Here is a 19,350-nt window from a genome sequence, read left to right on the forward strand (position 1 = left end):
ATATATATATATATATATATATATGAGCCACTGGAAGACATGTACTGAACACGGTGCAAGATAATGTTTTACCCAGTGACAGCCTGGGAACCAGGCCACTACCGGCACCGTAAATTTGAAGTAAATATGTTCAGTATGAGATGAATATTACGTTATTAACGAAAACTGTAGATATTGTTAAAAACTAGTTCATTTTGATTACAGTCTGAAAAAAAAACACGAAAAAAAAAAATGAAATTGTTAAAAGAGATGACTGACCTCCAACAAAGGAGCAGTGGCCATTAAACCCATAAGGAAGCCGTAAAAATTGAAAATACTGGATGATGCAAACAGTTGATTATATATATGTAATTAGACAGGAGACCCCTCCCCCATAAAATGAAAAAAAAAAATATAATAACGATTCCGTTTTGTTATTTTGATGTTATGTATAATTTCCTAATCCAAGAGACGTCTTGAATCTTAATGGACTTATGTATAGGAAAAGACGGTATCATAAAGAAAATAAACGAAGAAGTTACAAATGATTTTCTAATACTCTAGGGGTTTGTTGGGTCTTATTTACCCAGAATCGCAAGCTTGTTTTCAAATGACGTCACGTCCGTGTAAAGAAATGGCGGACTCGCGGTTTGGTAAGATAGCTTATTTTGCAGAGTGTGGCTCTTAACAGGGTTGTGCCATCCCTGGCTCTATGCCTTGGGTGCTGCAGACGCCAGAAACATATAGTCACTGTGGACAGTCGGGAGAGTAGAGTGTTTTCTGTGGGAGAAAAGATGGCCGTGAGCGCCAGGCTTACAGGGTTCAACAAGTATATACAAAGGATTGTGTAGGTTGGCTATTTGTTTGGGGTGTTGCACAGGGTGTGTCATGGCCTCTTCTTCCTGTGGTGTGCGGTGACACCACAGGACAGCACTGGGGTTACACTCGGCAATTGTTTGGTTCTGATGTGTTGCCATGTTGCAAACTCCACACCACTCGTGTTTGCACAGCGGCACCAGAATTGGATGACTTAGTTTGAAAACCTCAAGTAAGACTGCGAGCAGGAGTGGAGCAGAGCTTGTTCATACAAAAAGTGAATATTTAGTGAATTTTAGGATATTTTTGTCCAACGGGTGAAGTGAAAATAGGAATTATTTATCGTGTATATTTCACGTTTTGTGACTGGTTTGGTTTTTGCTACTTTTCATCAGTAAGATGAAACAGAGAGACTTTTTGGAGGTATTATTGTGATTGATCATAAATATATATTGATTTCTGTAAATTTTGAAGTAGTTAAACGTTTTAAGTTAAGGGTTTAATTACTGGAGTATTGGTATATTAGGGAAGGTGTCTGGATAATCATTTACTTTCCTAGTGCCACGTTAGTAATTAGTTTTTATAAATAAACATATTACCTTCACATCAAATGCACCTTTAGATACTGATTAATTTTGCTTGTCGTTGTTCGTTTAGTTTGTAGAATGGGGTGTAGTTTGGACCACTATTTTTCCCAACTCCAAAGCATGGCAATGATGTTTTGGTTCATGACCGTCAGGGAAGATATCGGGTCAGTTTTTGTACAAATGGGTTAGTAGTTTGTGTAAAACCAAGAAAACCCGTGAGAGGCTCACCCAACTTCTCTCAGCAGTTGAATTATGTAGAGAAAACATGATTGTTGTTAATTGGGGACCATTTGGAGTGGTTGCTATGGGTGTGCCGCATCCATGGTTATTGGCAGCTGAGGTTGGTAGATCTGCTACGCCACTCCTCACATGCCAGGCGAGGGGTTCTTCCTCCATGGTTTGTGGCGGCTGAGGCTGGGTGATAATATTACCATGCCACTCCCCAGCCTGGCGGGTGGGTGCTGCATCTCTGGTTGCTGGTGGCTTAGACTGTGGATGTATGCCACTCCCCACATCCCTGGTGGGAGTGCTTTCCCCATGATTGGTGGTAGCTGTGGCTGGGAGGGGCCTGTCCCCTTGATGGGTATTATATATATATATATATATTTTTTTTTTATTATACTTTGTCGCTGTCTCCCGCGTTTGCGAGGTAGCGCAATATATATATATATATATATATATATATATATATATATATATATATATATATAATATGGGAGGATATTGATTGAGAGGGTGAAGGCATGTACAGAGCATCAGATTGGGGAAGAGCAGTGTGGTTTCAGAAGTGGTAGAGGATGTGTGGATCAGGTGTTTGCTTTGAAGAATGTATGTGAGAAATACTTAGAAAAGCAAATGGATTTGTATGTAGCATTTATGGATCTGGAGAAGGCATATGATAGAGTTGATAGAGATGCTCTGTGGAAGGTATTAAGAATATATGGTGTGGGAGGCAAGTTGTTAGAAGCAGTGAAAAGTTTTTATCGAGGATGTAAGGCATGTGTACGTGTAGGAAGAGAGGAAAGTGATTGGTTCTCAGTGAATGTAGGTTTGCGGCAGGGGTGTGTGATGTCTCCATGGTTGTTTAATTTGTTTATGGATGGGGCTGTTAGGGAGGTGAATGCAAGAGTTTTGGAAAGAGGGGCAAGTATGAAGTCTGTTGGGGATGAGAGAGCTTGGGAAGTGAGTCAGTTGTTGTTCGCTGATGATACAGCGCTGGTGGCTGATTCATGTGAGAAACTGCAGAAGCTGGTGACGGAGTTTGGTAAAGTGTGTGAAAGAAGAAAGTTAAGAGTAAATGTGAATAAGAGCAAGGTTATTAGGTACAGTAGGGTTGAGGGTCAAGTCAATTGGGAGGTAAGTTTGAATGGAGAAAAACTGGAGGAAGTAAAGTGTTTTAGATATCTGGGAGTGGATCTGGCAGCGGATGGAACCATGGAAGCGGAAGTGAATCATAGGGTGGGGGAGGGGGCGAAAATCCTGGGAGCCTTGAAGAGTGTGTGGAAGTCGAGAACATTATCTCGAAAAGCAAAAATGGGTATATATATATATATATATATATATATATATATATATATATATATTGTTAAATGTGATTAAATGCTTTATACACTAAAGCATAGTACCCACTTCATGGTTTTTTCTAGGTCAGATTTCACAAAGCAAGCTACAGACATATATTATTTATGTATTATTTGCATATCATTTATGCAGGCAGAAGTTAACGTACATAAAAATTTTATTCAAACTGTGGCCGTATGGTATTGAGTAGTAGGTGGATTCAAGTGTCAGTTAGGGTTGCAGATGATAGAAGGCGATAGTAAAATATTGCATGATGCACAGAACAGTCTGCCAGTAGTACAACTTACGATGTAAGGAGCCATTAAAGGATTGAGAGGTACACAAAAAATATCAAAACCATTATTTTTTCTCATTGATTAGGATCCTTTAGTGCTACTAGAAAGTATGGACCCTTTCGAATATGGCAACAAAATTGAAGATCTGTGTGTACTGTGTGGCCTCAGCACTGATATTATAGGATGTGTACATATACATGAATGTTAGAGTGATTCTAAGCTGAGTGACTAATTCTGCTTTGTTTCTGCACAGGTGCCGCAACAGAATCAACGATGGACCGCAGCAAATTGAAAGTAAGTATTGAAGTAATATATTCATTTTAGTAAAACTTCGTGAAGGGAGCTTCCTTGGTGCTAGGGGGAATTGTGCTCATGATTTTTACTCAAAAGGAATTTTCTATAACATTAGTAAAGAGAATATTATATGATGTAGCTGTAGATCAATTATAAATAGTATTTTATTATATCTTATGTAGGAAGAGATGATGATGCAGGATTTTAGATGTATGTTGGTAAATGGAGTTAAAGATTGGATCCAGTTGGGTATTGCAGTTACTGTCTTGATTATATATGTATATACAGAATAATGCTTCAGTTGGTTCAGTGATATTTAATGTAAATGAATCTTACATTCTGTGCTCATATTGCATGACTTCTTCATTGTTTTTGACATCAAAAGATTTTAGTTTGCCGGTCAAAATGATTGAATATTTGAGGAATACCTTTGTGTGCTGGTATGGCTAATAATATATATGTTTCTAGTTACTGTTGATTATAGAGTAATTGCCATAAGAAGGCATTGCTGGCAAGTACATTAGCTAGAAGTCTTGCTGATGTAATCTGTATTTCACCATTGTAGAATTTACCTTTAAAAGTATTACTTAACTTATTATTCTTCCAAAACCTGAATTGAGGATATATATGAAAAAACTTAGGCCATGTGCACTAATGCGCTTTATGTGAATGAGAATGGTGCAAAAAGGTTTTTGATTTCAGGAGACAAAGCTGACTAGAAAGTCACTGGTGCACCGTTTTTGTCTGTCATAATTGATATATTCTTGTAATGTATTCAGTATTTTGCATGCTTGACATTTATACGTATGCATTGGTAGAAGAGTGTAATGTTATTGAATTCCCCATCATAGAAATAGTATTAGGAAGGGATTCAGTAAAGGGAACAGGCTTCCTCCAGATTAATGAATTTTTTCTTTATATGTAAACCTCACACTGTAATTGGATTTTTATTTGAGAGGTTGACTTAATTTCTTTTGTACTCATTACACACTTTGCTATCTGCTATTATATATTATCATTGATATTTTATACCCTGTGATATAGATATTTTGCCTTATGTGTTGATTTATCGTATGGGCATTCCGTATCACCTCAGATTCTTCACGTGCGTGTGATATTCATAACTGATACTGCTTGATGTGGCTTCTCTTCCTTTCCAGATCTTTCCTACTTTTATTGTTTATCACAGCCTTGCATAATGAATAATTTTATTTTCTTTTTCATATTGAGTGGAATATCAATGTAGTTTCCACTGTATTTTAAAGTATTTTAGATTTTGTTAAATGGCAGCATCCTGCATACAGTATAGTATATATTTGTACTTGCATTAGAATGAACTTTTTGAGTCTGTTTATCCATTACAGACTTTGCTGAGATTATCAGATTTGTTTAGGTTACTGATTTTATCATTCCGTATACCATATTTATAGACTGAGCTGAATTTTATCTGCAGAATTATTCTGTACTGTAAATCCTTGAGATTCTTTCTTAGCAAAGGATAAAGTGGCTGGGACATTCATAGCATTGTTGTGTAATGTAATGTTTGTACTTGTCCAACCATCAGTGTGTCAGCAAGAAACATTTTTTTTTTTTTGTCCATCTTTTTGCCATGGGTATGGCAGTTTTCATAGACATTAAAATAGATAATAGAATAGAATAGAATATCCATCCACTCATACATATGTATTTGCTACTCTAGGTTTTCACACTATCCAACAATTGTCCCTCTACCCCATATAACCTAAAGATATACCATAAAACATTCAACTCATTTCTGTCGTACGCTTTTAGCAGATTCATAGAAGCTACCTATAACTTCTTACCTTTCACTAGATACCTTTCCACAGTGATTTTCACCACAAAAATGTTGCCCACACAACCTTTACCTTTCTTTGATCTCCCTGGTTTCTCACTAATTCTGCATTCAGTTACTTTTAACACTCTGTCAGTTAACACTCGTGCAGACACCTTTTCTGGTATACTCAATAGACTTATTCCCCAATAAATGCTACACACATCCTGAGTACTTTTACCTTTGACTAAGGGAACAGTAATAGCTATCATCTTATCAGGCACAACCTTCTGTTTCCATGCTAAGTTACTTATGAAATGCATCCAGGCTATCACACTTTCTTCTACATACTTTAGCATATCAGCCATAATCCCACCCACTCAAGGTCCTTCAGCTTAATTATTCACTTTTTTACCTCCCCTCATGCTGTAGGCCCTTGCACTTGTATCATCTTCCTTTTATCCCTCATGCTTCACCTTCTTTCACATTTGTTAGTTCTTCAAAATACTCCTTTCATCGTCTTTTCAATTCCCTCTATTGATTCAGCAACTGTCCATCCATACATCCACCTTTTCCCCTTTTCACCTCATTCCAGTACAATTTCATATTTTTCCTCAACTTTTCACTCAGCTTTCTTCCAAAATCTTTTTCTACTTTCCTCGATTAGCTTAGCATTCTGCTTACACATCTTATATTCTTTCCATCTCCTTTGCTGAGCTTCCACTGGTACTTTCCTTTCATGCAGTCTGTGATATGCCTTTTTCTTCTCATCCACAGCATTTCTAATCTAATCCGTCCACCATGCATTTCTCTTTTTATTCCTCTGTCTCACGACCTTGTATCCATCTGTATCTGCAACCTTCAACAGTCTTCCTCTAAGCATTTTAAAAACTTCCCATCATAAATGACTGCATCCTTGTATGTGCTGCACTTCCATCTGAACCTTCAGAGACCCTCCATTTTTCCTTACACCATACCTCCAGTATCCCTGGTCCTCACCCCCATGTTTCATATGGGTCAAAAAAAAAAAAGAAGAAAGATACGTGATGATTCCTGTTTATTGTATCAGTTAACAAATACAGGAATGAAATGGCTAAAGAAGAAATTAAGTATTAGGGAAGAGAGAGAAATGGAAAAAACAAAGAAGGGAGTTTACACAGCAAAGACTTATGCTACAGGTTGTCAGATGTTTTGAAGGTATTAGGGGTAAGGGCAAAGGAGGACTAGAGGTAAATCTTGTAAGAGAAGATCACCAGTAGACCTAGCATTGCAGAAACCATATTGGGGATCAGGATGAAGATAATTGGATTCTTAGTATTTGAGAACTTGATTTAAGGAGAATTTCAATGATTGCGGTATGGGTAAGACTGAGAGCAGTGGTGTGGTTGGTGGCATTAGATTTGTCTTGTTTTTGGGCTGCACTAAGGCATGCTTTCGGGGAGAACAGTTCTGTGTTGTTAGACAGAAGTGAAATAGGCAAGAAAGGATCAGAGCTAGCTCATAAGCACAGTCCCTTAGAACTTGAAGAGGAATACCATCTAGGGCTTATGCCTTGTCCACCTGAAGTTGGGAGAGTACTTGGAAGGCTATCTAGGCCATATGCTTTATCCACCTGAAGTTGGTAGAGTCCTAGGAAAGCCTTGTAGGCCATACACGTTGTCCACCTGAAATTGTGAGGGTACGTAGAAGCCATATGTCATGTCCACCGAGGTTTGGAGAGTACTTGGAAGATCCTGTGCTAGGAGAATATAGGAGATGGCATAGATAAATTGGGGGGAGATAAGGACAGAGGATTAGAAGTAGAATCATTTGAAGGAAATGGCAGTCAGAGTGGAGTTATTGTATATGTCTGTGGTTAAGAAAGATGTGTCAGTAGAAAGATAAGTCAAACCAGCACTATTTCTTTTCATGAAGCTGTGCTTTAGTTTGTAAAGAGTAGCTTTGCAGTGATTCTAAGTAGAAATGAAAGTGGAGATGGGGTTTCAGGGGATGCAAAGAGTTTCATGACCTGTTGTGCTCAGTTCCTGATGTGTATGGCATCAAAGCATGAGTGATCAGACAATGATTGGGGAGTGCAGGATTTAGTAGGAGATGGGATGTAAGACCGATAACATCTACTGTGCATCAGGGAAAGTCAGTAAAGGGATGATGATTGAGTTTTCCCAGAGTACCAATGTAACCATTTAGAGGGGAACAGAAGGTGGGTGTACCCATTTAAAAGAGAAAATAATGATATTGTAATCAGAGGAACTTAAGGGTCAGAAATAGGATAATTATAGTGTAAGAGTTCAGAAGTGAAAAAAGATTGTGTTGGAAGAATTGTCATGACGGTGGGGAGTTCGCGTTTGGTGCTTGATTACCTTTTCATGATTGTTGGAGGAGGCCCAAGCCCTTTTGGGATCATTCTGGGTAAAGCATATCAGATCCTTGCGATGTACATAGAAATCCCGTGGATAGAGGATTTCAGCATATGGATCTGAAGGCAGCAATGCTTTGTAGAAGGAAGTCAAATAGTGGAAGAGTTATAAATGGTTGGTGGAATTGGAGGGAAAGTGTATGAAATACTCTGTTCTTGGTGTGATCCCTGCTGGGTTCCTGGTGTGGTCCCTGCTGGATTCCTGATGTGGTCCCTACTGCATTCCTGGTGGGGTCCTTGCTGGGGTCCCTGGTGTGGTCCCTGCTGGGTTCCTGTTGTGGTCCCTGCTGCGTTCTTGGTGGGGTCCCTACTGGGGTCCCTGCTGGGTTCCTGGTGTGGTCCCTGCTGTGCTCCTGTTGGGGTCCCTGCTGGGCTCCTGGTGTGGTCCCTGCTGGGTTCCTGGTGTGGTCCCTGCTGGGTTTCTGGTGGGGTCCCTGCTGGGTTCCTGGTGTGGTCCCTGCTGGGTTCCTGGTGGGGTCCCTGCTGGGTTCCTGGTGGGGTCCCTGCTGGGTTCCTAGTGTGGTCCCTGCTGAGTTCCTGGTGTGGTCCCTGCTGGGTTCCTGGTGTGGTCCCTGCAGGGTTCCTGGTGGGGTCCCTGCTGGGTCCCTGGTGCGGTCCCTGCTGGGTTCCTGGTGGGGTCCCTGCTGGGTTCCTGGTGTGGTCCCCACTGGGTTCCTGATGTGGTCCCCGCTGGGTTCCTAGTGTAGTCCCTCCTGGGTTCCTAGTGTAGTCCCTGCTGGGTTCCTGGTGGGGTCCCTGCTGGGTTCCTGGTGTGGTCCCTGCTGGGTTCCCAGTGTGGTCCCCGCTGGGTTCCCAGTGTGGTCCCTGCTGGGTTCCTAGTGTGGTCCCTGTTGGGTTACTGGTGCGGTCCCTGCTGGGTTCCTGGTGTGGTCCCTGCTGGGTTCCTAGTGTCCCTGCTGGGTTCCTGGTGTGGTCCCTGCTGGGTTCCTAGTGTGGTCCCTGCTGGGTTCCTGGTGTGGTCCCTGCTGGGTTCCTGCTGGGTTCCTGGTGTGGTCCCTGCTGGGTCCCTGCTGGGTTCCTGGTGTGGTCCCCGATGGGTTCCTGGTATGGTCCCCGCTGGGTTCCCAGTGTGGTCCCTGCTGGGTTCCTGGTGTGGTCCCTGCTGGGTTCCTGGTGTGGTCCCTGCTGGGTTCCTGGTGTGGTCCCTGCTGGGTTCCTGGTGTGGTCCCTACTGGGTTCCTGGTGTGGTCCCTGCTGGGTTCCCAGTGTGGTCCCTGCTGGGTTCCTGGTGTGGTCCCTGCTGGGTTCCTGGTGTGGTCCCTGCTGGGTTCCTGGTGTGGTCCCTGCTGGGTTCCTGGTGTGGTCCCTGCTGGGTTCCCAGTGTGGTCCCTGCTGGGTTCCTGGTGTGGTCCCTGCTGGGTTCCTGGTTTGGTCCCTGCTGGGTTCCTGGTGTGGTCCCTGCTGGGTTCCCAGTGTGGTCCCTGCTGGGTTCCTGGTGTGGTCCCTGCTGGGTTCCTAGTGTGGTCCCTGCTGGGTTCCTGGTGTGGTCCCTGCTGGGTTCCTGGTGTGGTCCCTGCTGGGTTCCCAGTGTGGTCCCTGCTGGGTTCCTGGTGTGGTCCCTGCTGGGTTCCTAGTGTGGTCCCTGCTGGGTTCCTGGTGTGGTCCCTGCTGGGTTCCTGGTGCATAGGGAGGAGTATTAATGTCTTCATAGTTATTCGGAGTAGGTTGCAGGAGACATGCATAAATCAACGGCTTTTTTTTATATATATAAAATCCTATTTATTATTTATCTTCGTTTATTATTATCTCATTATCCATGACCTTCAGGTGATCGGTGATCATCTATTGTTATGTAGGACATGACCACACAGACCATTGAGCCATTGCCATGGATTTGATAGATGAACATGTATATTTTTTTCCTGTTCCTCCGCTTCGTAAGGAAAGTGTGATGATTATAATGACGGTTAATATAGCTTAAGAGTTGTGATGTTTATAATGACAGGATATATAGCGTAAGGGGAAAGATTGCGTAACATACGCCATGTCTGGGAATTGTCTTGTCCTATGCAGTTATAAGGTAATTGCCATCTTGGTTAAGCATGTGGCAGAATGACCCAAGAGTCTCCATATGACTGGGATCCAAAGAGCATTTTACCTTCACTAAACTTATGTTAGAGAGGTTGTGTGTGTTCTGTGTAAAGGCAGGAGATAGTGTTGGCTCATAATAGTGAAGAAAGGACGTGTCTTACGGTCGGCCATATTTGAAACAGAAGAATAAGTATTTCAAAACAATGCCCTACGTCTGGCACGGGCGTTCTGCCGCGTTGCCTGGAAATATCGTTGGGATCTGGGCCTTACAGTATACCGCCATTTATTTATTTATATCACAAGTGAAAGGTCGCCTCTCTTGCATGATTTGTTTCGTGCATGATTTGACTTAGGGATTTGCAACTGCCCGTCGCGACCTGGGCCATTCATGGCGCTCCTTTTCGCCCAGCGAGCGAGCAATATGGATATGTTTTTTTCTTCAGTGGGATTGACTGATGGTGGGGGAAGGTGAGACTGGGGCTGGATGTAGGCCTTGGTGGGCTGAGGTGGAGGTAGTGGGGTTGACTGGGGTGGAGGGGGAATGGCTAATATCAGTGGGGTTGGGAGGGAGGCCAGCCATGAACATGAAGCACGTTGCTTCTCCCCCCATCACACCTTGTGAGACATTGGTAGAATCCTTTTGAGATTTTGAGACGAGCTGCAGCAGCCCTTGTCCTGTGAGACTTCGTGTCTCTTACCATCTCCAAACATTGGGGCCACTTGTTGTCCACCAGCTGACAGCGTCGTGAATAATCGCCTCGAATGACCTTGGTTGATGACCTTTGCTGTCCATTTCCTGGTAACTTGGGAATATATTCTGCCGGGATGAGGCTTAGTATTCTGGTAGTCCCTTGACGTCAAGGCCCACCAGGTACTAGTATTATTAATCTATGGTTAAGGCAGCGGGTCTGAACCACTTCCTAGTAACTTGCGAGGTTTCAGAGTGACCGGGGAAGGGGAGGGTGTCTGTACTATACAGGTTGACCTCCCACAACACCACTCACAAGTTATGGAACCCAGTGACCTGTTTACGGTCAGTTACATAAATGAATTACCGGCGGTATGGCTAGAAGTTATATATAAATTGTTGACCTACCGTGTGTGTGTGTGTGGCTAGAAGTTATGTAAATTGTTGACCTACCGTGTGTGGCTAAAAGTTATATAAATTATTGACCTACCGTGTGTGGCTAAAAGTTATATAAATTATTGACCTACCGTGTGTGGCTAAAAGTTATATAAATTATTGACCTACCGTGTGTGTGGCTAGCAGTTATGTAAATTATTGACCTACCGTATGTGGCTAAAAGTTATATAAATTATTGACACCGTGTGTGGCTAAAAGTTATATAAATTATTGACCTACCGTGTGTGTGGCTAGCAGTTATGTAAATTATTGACCTACCGTGTGTGGCTAAAAGTTATATAAATGACATACCGTTTATGGTTAGGTTATATAAATTAATGACATACATTTTTGTGATTAGAAATTGAAAAAAATCATTGACCTGTTTCTGGATTCTTTTAAAAATCCATAAAAGAAGGGAATCCCGTATTTAACTTTATATATATATATATATATATATATATATATGTGTGTGTGTGTGTGTGTGTGTGTGTGTGTGTGTGTTTGGCTATGCATGACAAGGCGGTAGAAAGGGGGAGTAGACAAGTGTGGTGGTAGAGAGGCGGTGGGAAGTAAGAACATTGATAACGCCCTGGGCAAGACTTCCTGTCTGGACTGATAAACTTTGCTGGGATTTCCTGTTGAAATGCGTGGGCGCGACGGGCCGTCCTTCGTGGGGGTCAGATGTCTTCTCCGTGGACCTTATACCTTAAGGCATGGCCAAGGGTTGGTCCGTCGTGTTCAAGTATCGTAACGTCGTGCTCAAGGATCGTACCCTCGTACACAAGGGTCGTACTCAAGGATCGTACCGTCGTACACAAGGGTCGTACCGTCGCACACGGGTCGTACTCAAGGATCGTACCTTCGTGCTCTAGGATCGTACCTTCGTGCTCTAGGATCGTACCTTCGTGCTCTAGGATCGTACCTTCGTGTTCTAGGATCGTACCGTCGTGCTCAAGGATCGTACCGTCGTACACGTACTCAAGGATCGTACCTTCGTGCTTAAGGATCGTACCGTCGTGCTCAAGGATAGTAACGTCGTACACAAGGATCGTACCTTCGTGCTCAAGGATCGTACCGTCGTACACAAGGATCGTACCGTCTTGCTCAAGGATCGCACCGTCGTACACAAGGATCGCACCGTTGTACTCAAGGATCGTACCGTCGTACTCAAGGATCGTACCGTCGTACACAAGGATCGTACCGTCTTGCTCAAGGATCGCACCGTCGTACACAAGGATCGCACCGTCGTACTCAAGGATCGTACCGTCGTACTCAAGGATCGTACCGTCGTACACAAGGATCGTACCTTCGTGCTCAAGGATCGCACCGTCGTACACAAGGATCGCACCGTCGTACTCAAGGATCGCACCGTCGTACACAAGGATCGCACCGTCGTACACAAGGATCGCACCGTCGTACTCAAGGATCGTACCGTCGTACTCAAGGATCGTACCGTCGTACACAAGGATCGCACCGTCGTACACAAGGATCGCACCGTCGTACACAAGGATCGTACCGTCGTACACAAGGATCGTACCGTCGTATTCAAGGATAAATGTATGAGTAAATTTACAGGGGTAAATCTATGAGTGTTAAGTTTGTCGAGGTAAATCTATGTAAATTTGTTGGGGTTAATCTATGAATATAAATTTGCAGAGGTAAATTTGCGAGTGTAAATTTGTAGATGGTAATTTGTACCATATAACCTGGCGAGGCGTTCGTGTGTGTGTGTGTGTGTGTGTGTGTGTGCTTGACGCACGCATGCATGCCCAGCCAACCATGGCTGCCTATATGTACCCAAGGTATATATATGAATTAGATATTTGGGGATTAGTTTATGTATGTTAATTGCGTGGTCCAGCTGTCCAATTATGTAACACGTATGTTTATGATAGTGCCACTTGGTAACTCTAGTCCCATATTGAGTATTAAGTCGCCCATGTTTACGGTATATAATTAGGATGAAAAGTGTTTAAACCTACAGAGGTTTGAAGATTATATGTACGAGAGTAATACAGGAGGGAGAAGTGCGTCGTTCAACTCGTCGAAGAGATCAAGATATTACGAATGTGGCCTTCGGCGCGAACGCTGCGTTCTGAGAGGCCGCGTTGCCTTTTGAAAACCTTCGCTCGTTTTGGGAAGGCTGCGGCCCCCCCCGTCCCAGCCGACAAAAACGCATGAAATTATTCCCAGAATCAGGGACAAGTATTGATTTTAGAAGTGGTAAACCATTTTACAATATTTTAAGGAACAGGAAGGTTACTCAGGATTTATGTTGTGTCTCGTAGCTCGGGATAGACGGTGGAGAACGTGTATAAATAGGGGATAGACGCGGATAGAACGTGTGTATAAATAGGTGTTTTTTTTTTTTTATCATTCTCACGTTGTGTGTGTGTGTGTGTAGTTGGGAGAACGGACGTGTTTAAGAGAATAAATTGAGAGCGTGTGGCGCGTCCAGTGGTACCTTGGGTGTGACAGTGATGCATAAGCGGTGTTGACGCTATTGGAGAAGGGTTAGGGGGGATGGGAGAGGGAGAGATGGGGGACGCGGGAGAGGGAGAGATGGGGGACGCGGGGGGAATGGGAGAGGGAGAGATGGGGGTCGCGGGTGAGGGAGAGGAGACGCGGGGGAATGGGAGAGGGAGTGGAGGACCCGGGACACGGCGCGGAGCGGAACCGTTCGTAGATTCTGGCCGGATCCAGTTTAAGCCAGTGTGACCAGAGCCTAGCGGCTCACCACAGGTCTCTCTCTCTCTCTCTCTCTCTCTCTCTCTCTCTCTCTCTCTCACACACACACACACACACACACACACACAGCTGTGGCTAAATGGAACAGTTTGCGCCGAACACGACATTTAAATGGAGGCGGATCACGTCGGATTATGGGCTGGCATGATGACGCGCTGGCTATTACCGCTTCTTATACGATATATATATATATATATATATATATATATATATATATATATATATATATATATATATATAATGTGTGTGTGTGTATATGTGTGTGTGTGTATATGTGTGTGTGTGTATATGTGTGTGTGTGTGTGTGTGTGTGTATGTGTGTGTGTGTGTGTGTGTGTGTGTGTGTGTGTAGACATTTTTACTCGTTTTGATCGCCGTTTCCCCATTGTTGGCGAGGTAGCGCCGGGAACAGACGAAGGTAGGCCGCATTCGTTCTTTGTTAAACTAAGAAAGAAAAAGGGGTGAGGGGGGGGGGCGGGCTTTGATGAAGAAAAGGCCTACGTGAAATTTAGGCTTGGGGAAACTGGAGACATGAGGGGAGGGGAAGGTTGAAGATCGCGGTGAGGAACATGACTTTTAAAAGACTTGTAGGCTAGTATGAAGGTTTGATGTGTTGTGGGGGGAAAAAGGGGGACGCTGTACCTGGATTCGAACCCATCCGCTCGTCCCTGGACGGCCCGTGAATGCGTCACGGTTAGGATCGCCACCCCTGTGTGTACTCCTGAGCCACTAAAGAAACATGAGAAGTGGGGAAGTGCCAAGAGAGGAGTGGAACGTGCTAACATTATCGTGCATATCTTTAAGTAAGGCGATAGTGAAGTGAATGTGTGGCTGAATGATGTCTTGTAGGGGGAGGAACTTGTGATCAGCGGATCAACTGGACTTGTGCGTACAGTGAGCGGTGGAGAGGATGTACAGTGAGCAGTGGAGAGGATGTACAGTGAGCAGTGGAGAGGATGTACAGTGAGCAGTGGAGAGGATGTACAGTGAGCAGTGGAGAGGATGTACAGTGAGCAGTGGAGAGGATGTACAGTGAGCAGTGGAGAGGATGTACAGTGAGCAGTAGAGAGGATGTACTGTGAGCAGTGGAGAGGATGTACAGTGAGCAGTGGAGAGGATGTACAGTGAGCAGTGGAGAGGATGTACAGTGAGCAGTGGAGAGGATGTACAGTGAGCAGTGGAGAGGATGTACAGTGAGCAGTGGAGAGGATGTACAGTGAGCAGTGGAGAGGATGTACAGTGAGCAGTGGAGAGGATGTACAGTGAGCAGTGGAGAGGATGTACAGTGAGCAGTGGAGAGGATGTACAGTGAGCAGTGGAGAGGATGTACAGTGAGCAGTGGAGAGGATGTACAGTGAGCAGTAGAGAGGATGTACTGTGAGCAGTGGAGAGGATGTACAGTGAGCAGTGGAGAGGATGTACAGTGAGCAGTGGAGAGGATGTACAGTGAGCAGTGGAGAGGATGTACAGTGAGCAGTGGAGAGGATGTACAGTGAGCAGTGGAGAGGATGTACAGTGAGCAGTGGAGAGGATGTACAGTGAGCAGTGGAGAGGATGTACAGTGAGCAGTGGAGAGGATGTACAGTGAGCAGTGGAGAGGATGTACAGTGGCACTGGTGTGGTGACTGTGGCACTGGCCTGCCCTTTTACCATGGCACTGGCCTGGTGACTGTGGCACTGGCTTGCCCATGCACCATGGCACTGGCCTGGTGACTGTGGCACTGGCCTACCCCTGTACCATGGCACTGGCCTGCCCTTGAACCATGGCACTGGCCTGGTGACTGTGGCACTGGCCTACCCCTGTACCATGGCACTGGCCTGCCCTTGTACCATGGCACTGGCCTGCTCTTGTACCATGGCACTGGCCTGGTGACTGTGGCACTGGCCTGCCCTTGTACCATGGCACTGGCCTGCTCTTGTACCATGGCACTGGCCTGGTGACTGTGGCACTGGCCTGCCCTTGTACCATTGCACTGGCCTGCTCTTGTACCATGGCACCGGCTTGGGTCTGCCAATAACCTTGGCACCATTTTTCAGTGTTGAGTCCCTGCCAGTGGTGGTGATGGGGGTGGAGGTTGAGGAGGGGGATGTTGTGTTGGTGAGTTGCTGGGGTGGAGGTTGAGGAGGGGGATGTTGTGTTGGTGGGGTGGTAGTGGTGGGGCGAGGATGGTGTGGAGTGATAGTTTGTGGGTGTTTCTGGTGGTGCGGGAGAGGTGGAGTGTGGTGGTGGTGGTGGTGGGGCGAGGATGGTGTGGAGTGATAGTTTGTGGGTGTTTCTGGTGGTGCGGGAGAGGTGGAGTGTGGTGGTGGGGTCAGTATGGTGGGCAGGCAGCCACGGTGAACACGTCGCCCCCGGCTCTCGCATCCTCCCGTTTACACCTCCACCAGCAGGAGCCTCACGCCCCTGGCCCACACCACTTCCACCACCCTCGCGCCCTAGACTCACACCATCGGCAGGAGCCTCACGCCCTTGGCTCACCACTGGCAGGAGCCTCACGCCCCTGGCTCACACCACCGGCAGGAGCCTCACGCCCTTGGCTCACACCACCGGCAGGAGCCTCACGCCCTTGGCTTACACCACCGGCAGGAGCCTCACGCCCTTGGCTTACACCACCGGCAGGAGCCTCACGCCCTTGGCTTACACCACCGGCAGGAGCCTCACGCCCTTAGCTTACACCACCGGCAGGAGCCTCACGCCCTTGGCTTACACCACCGGCAGGAGCCTCACGCCCCTGGCTCACACCACCAGCAGTAGGTTGATGTCCTCCCGGCCCAGGTCCTGGACACCAGCAGTATCTCTTAGTGTAGCAGCTGCCGGGAACCAGCGGTGGCTGGCGTAGTGTTGTACACCCAGTGGTCCAGTATTAGTGAACACTGTATTATACAGTGGCGTAGTGTTGTACACCCAGTGGTCCAGTGTTAGTGAACTTTGTATTATACAGTGGCGTAGTGTTGTACACCCAGTGGTCCAGTATTAGTGAACACTATTATACAGTGGCGTAGTGTTGTACACCCAGTGGTCCAGTGTTAGTGAACACTGTACTATATGCAGTGGCGCAGTGTTTTGCTCCTAGTGGATGCAGTACTATTTAGTAGGGTTGTGTTGTGCACCTAATGGATACAGTGGGGTATTGTTGTACACCTAGTGGATACAGTACTATATAGTGGGATAATGTTGTACATCTAGTGGATACAGTACTATATAGTGGGATAATGTTGTACATCTAGTGGATACAGTACTATACAGTGGGATAATGTACATCTAGTGGATACAGTACTATACAGTGGGATAATGTTGTAACATCTAGTGGATACAGTACTATACAGTGGGGAAGTGTTGTACGCCTAATGGATACAGTACGATACAGTGGGGGTGCTGAACGCCTGGTGTATGTTGGTTTGTCATAGTGTGGTTGGTGTAGTGTGTTGGTCATGGTGGTAAGGACGAGGGAGATGTCCTCCTGTGTGATGGTGGAGGAGGAGGAGGTCGGAGCGGGTGAGGGAGAGAACCAGGCCCCTGGGGACGCCCTCTCCCGCCTCTTGGCCGTGGCCAGACACGGCGGCCTGGCCACCCTCCCCCCTGCACAGCGACACCTCCTGGCCCGTGTCTCATTAGCAGGGTTCCCTCCTGCGACGGCCAGCTCACACCTCATCCTGGCGCTGCAGCGACGGCAGGCGCTCCTGCTGCGACACCGCAGGCGTCTCCTGCAGCGACGCCTCCCTGCCCACGAGCCCCCAGCCTCTCCCGTCTTAGTCTCGGGCGGCTTCAGGCGGCCGACGCCTCGCTCATCCCCGCGGCAGAGGGACACGGTCCCCGGGACGACCCCCACGCAGGGCAGGAACCTCACCGTCAAGAGTGAGGAGGAGGAGGAGCAGTGGATCCCCGTGCCGTGGAGCGGACCCCAGGGAGGCAGGGTGAGGTGTGAGGATCATGAATGTGGCAGTGAGGTGCAGTGGCGACCAGTGAAGGTGGAGCAGCTCTTTTGTCCTTCACTGCTACGTCAGGGGACGGCGTTAGCGGCCTCGGTCACTGCTGCTCCTACAGCGCCGCCTTCACCGTCGTCCTCCCTGGACGGCCATCCTCCGCACGGCAGACGGTGCAAGCGACGACCTCCCCGTCATGGCTGGCGACACCCCCCTGCCCGTCGCACGACCAGGTCGCCCAGCCGCCCCGTGGCAAGCGAGGTCACCGGTCGCCTGACCCTCGTCCCCATCACCGACCTGGTTGACCCGGGGACCAGCCCAGTCACCCAGTCTGGCTGTGGCCCCGGGGGCGTGGCGTCGGCGGCCGACGGGCTGTGGCACACCCCCGCCACCTGCCACCTGTGGGGACCAGCTGTCAAGTACTCTTGGGAGAACCAGCTGACCCGGATTTTCTTACAGGAGGGAACGGATGATGACCATAACAAGGAAGCCGAAGCTGCTGAGGGCGAGGCCGCTGACACCTCCACCAGCAGCAGCGTCAGCAAGCATCCGCTCCCTTACAGTAGGTACCACTCTAACCTGTAGTAGTAGTAGCAGGAGGAGGAGTGTGAAGTTCTTGAGATAACTCACCTGAGCCAAGTGTGTGCACACCTCCACACGGTGGTAAGTGTACAGCTTCACACTTCTGGTGATAAGATATAGTGGTATAAGGCCTCGGATGATGCACTGGGAAGCATCCTTAGTCGCACTTGAAACACAAGCAAGGACTCGCATCTTCAAGGTAAAGTACCAGGGGTTCCCTTAAGTAAGGATGGTAAGTACCCCCCCCCCCCCTGCTTTGGTCAGTTGGCCTAGTAGTAAGTAGTTAGTAGTGATTAAGTAGATTCTTTCGTATCGTCAGTTGACTGATCATCTATTTATAAAGATGTAATTTTCCGGTGTTTTATCATTTCCATCTTGGCCCGTGGCGCACAGATTTGAGAGCTTTGCATTGTGGCCTAAGTCATTTATTACTGTTGATGATGATGTAGTACACTTCACCAGACCTGTACTTTTTTTCCTCGGGTTATAAAAGCTATTTATCATGATGAAGTTTGAGTACTAATTGTCTCTTACATCTTTGATCCCCTTCCACTCCACCCCCACAGCTGAGGCAATTTTCGTTCGTCCCAACAAACCAAATCTTTTATTGTGACTCTCTCTCTCTCTCTCTCTCTCTCTCTCTCTCTCTCTCTCTCTCTCTCTCTCTCTCTCTCTCTCTCTCTCTCTCTCTCTCCCCCGATTACCTGATTGACCCGGTAGTACCTGGACATGTTTCCTATAACACACATTACCCTGCAAAGTTTCACTTCCCATCAGAACTTTTTATCAACATTGCCATGACCGCATTTTTTCCCCCCATCATCTTCTCTGTAAACCTTGGAAAGACTCGTTGATCTTTCTCGTTAATCCTCGTTGATCTTCCTCGTTAATCCTCGTTGATCTTCATCGTCATGCTGTTGTAGTACTACTACTTCAGTAGTTAGGTGATGTAGTATAAGTGTCACGTGACCTGCAGATGCACTTAAGAGTCCAGTTCGTTCTGCTGTCTACTTAAAGAGGTGTGTGTGTGTGTGTGTGTGATGATGATGATTGGTGTATGGTTCCCTGGGATCACACTTGTCAAACACGTTTACTACAGGATGTGTCCTAAGCGCGTTCGTGGCTTGATCCTCCACGTGTGACGTGTATCCTGGTCCAGACAACTTCTTTATTGTAAT

At 46.4% G+C, this 19,350-nt stretch overlaps 1 protein-coding gene across 5 annotated transcripts in view; it reads left to right on the forward strand.

The window, feature by feature from the left end:
- Nucleotides 1-575: 575 nt before the first annotated feature.
- Nucleotides 576-19,350, forward strand: part of LOC139764875 (uncharacterized) — a 41,974-nt gene continuing 23,199 nt past the window's right edge. For 2 of the 5 annotated variants that reach the window (XM_071691917.1, XM_071691918.1), the window contains exons 1-3: nt 576-632; nt 3,492-3,532; nt 18,050-18,152. In XM_071691917.1, coding sequence (XP_071548018.1) covers nt 590-632; nt 3,492-3,532; nt 18,050-18,152 — 187 coding nt within the window. In that variant the 5' untranslated portion in view covers nt 576-589. The other 3 variants (XM_071691919.1, XM_071691915.1, XM_071691916.1) reach the window with 3 other exon arrangements.

This window comes from Panulirus ornatus, chromosome 51, assembly GCF_036320965.1.
Source record: "Panulirus ornatus isolate Po-2019 chromosome 51, ASM3632096v1, whole genome shotgun sequence".
In the NCBI taxonomy this organism is placed as follows: Eukaryota; Metazoa; Arthropoda; class Malacostraca; order Decapoda; family Palinuridae; genus Panulirus; species Panulirus ornatus.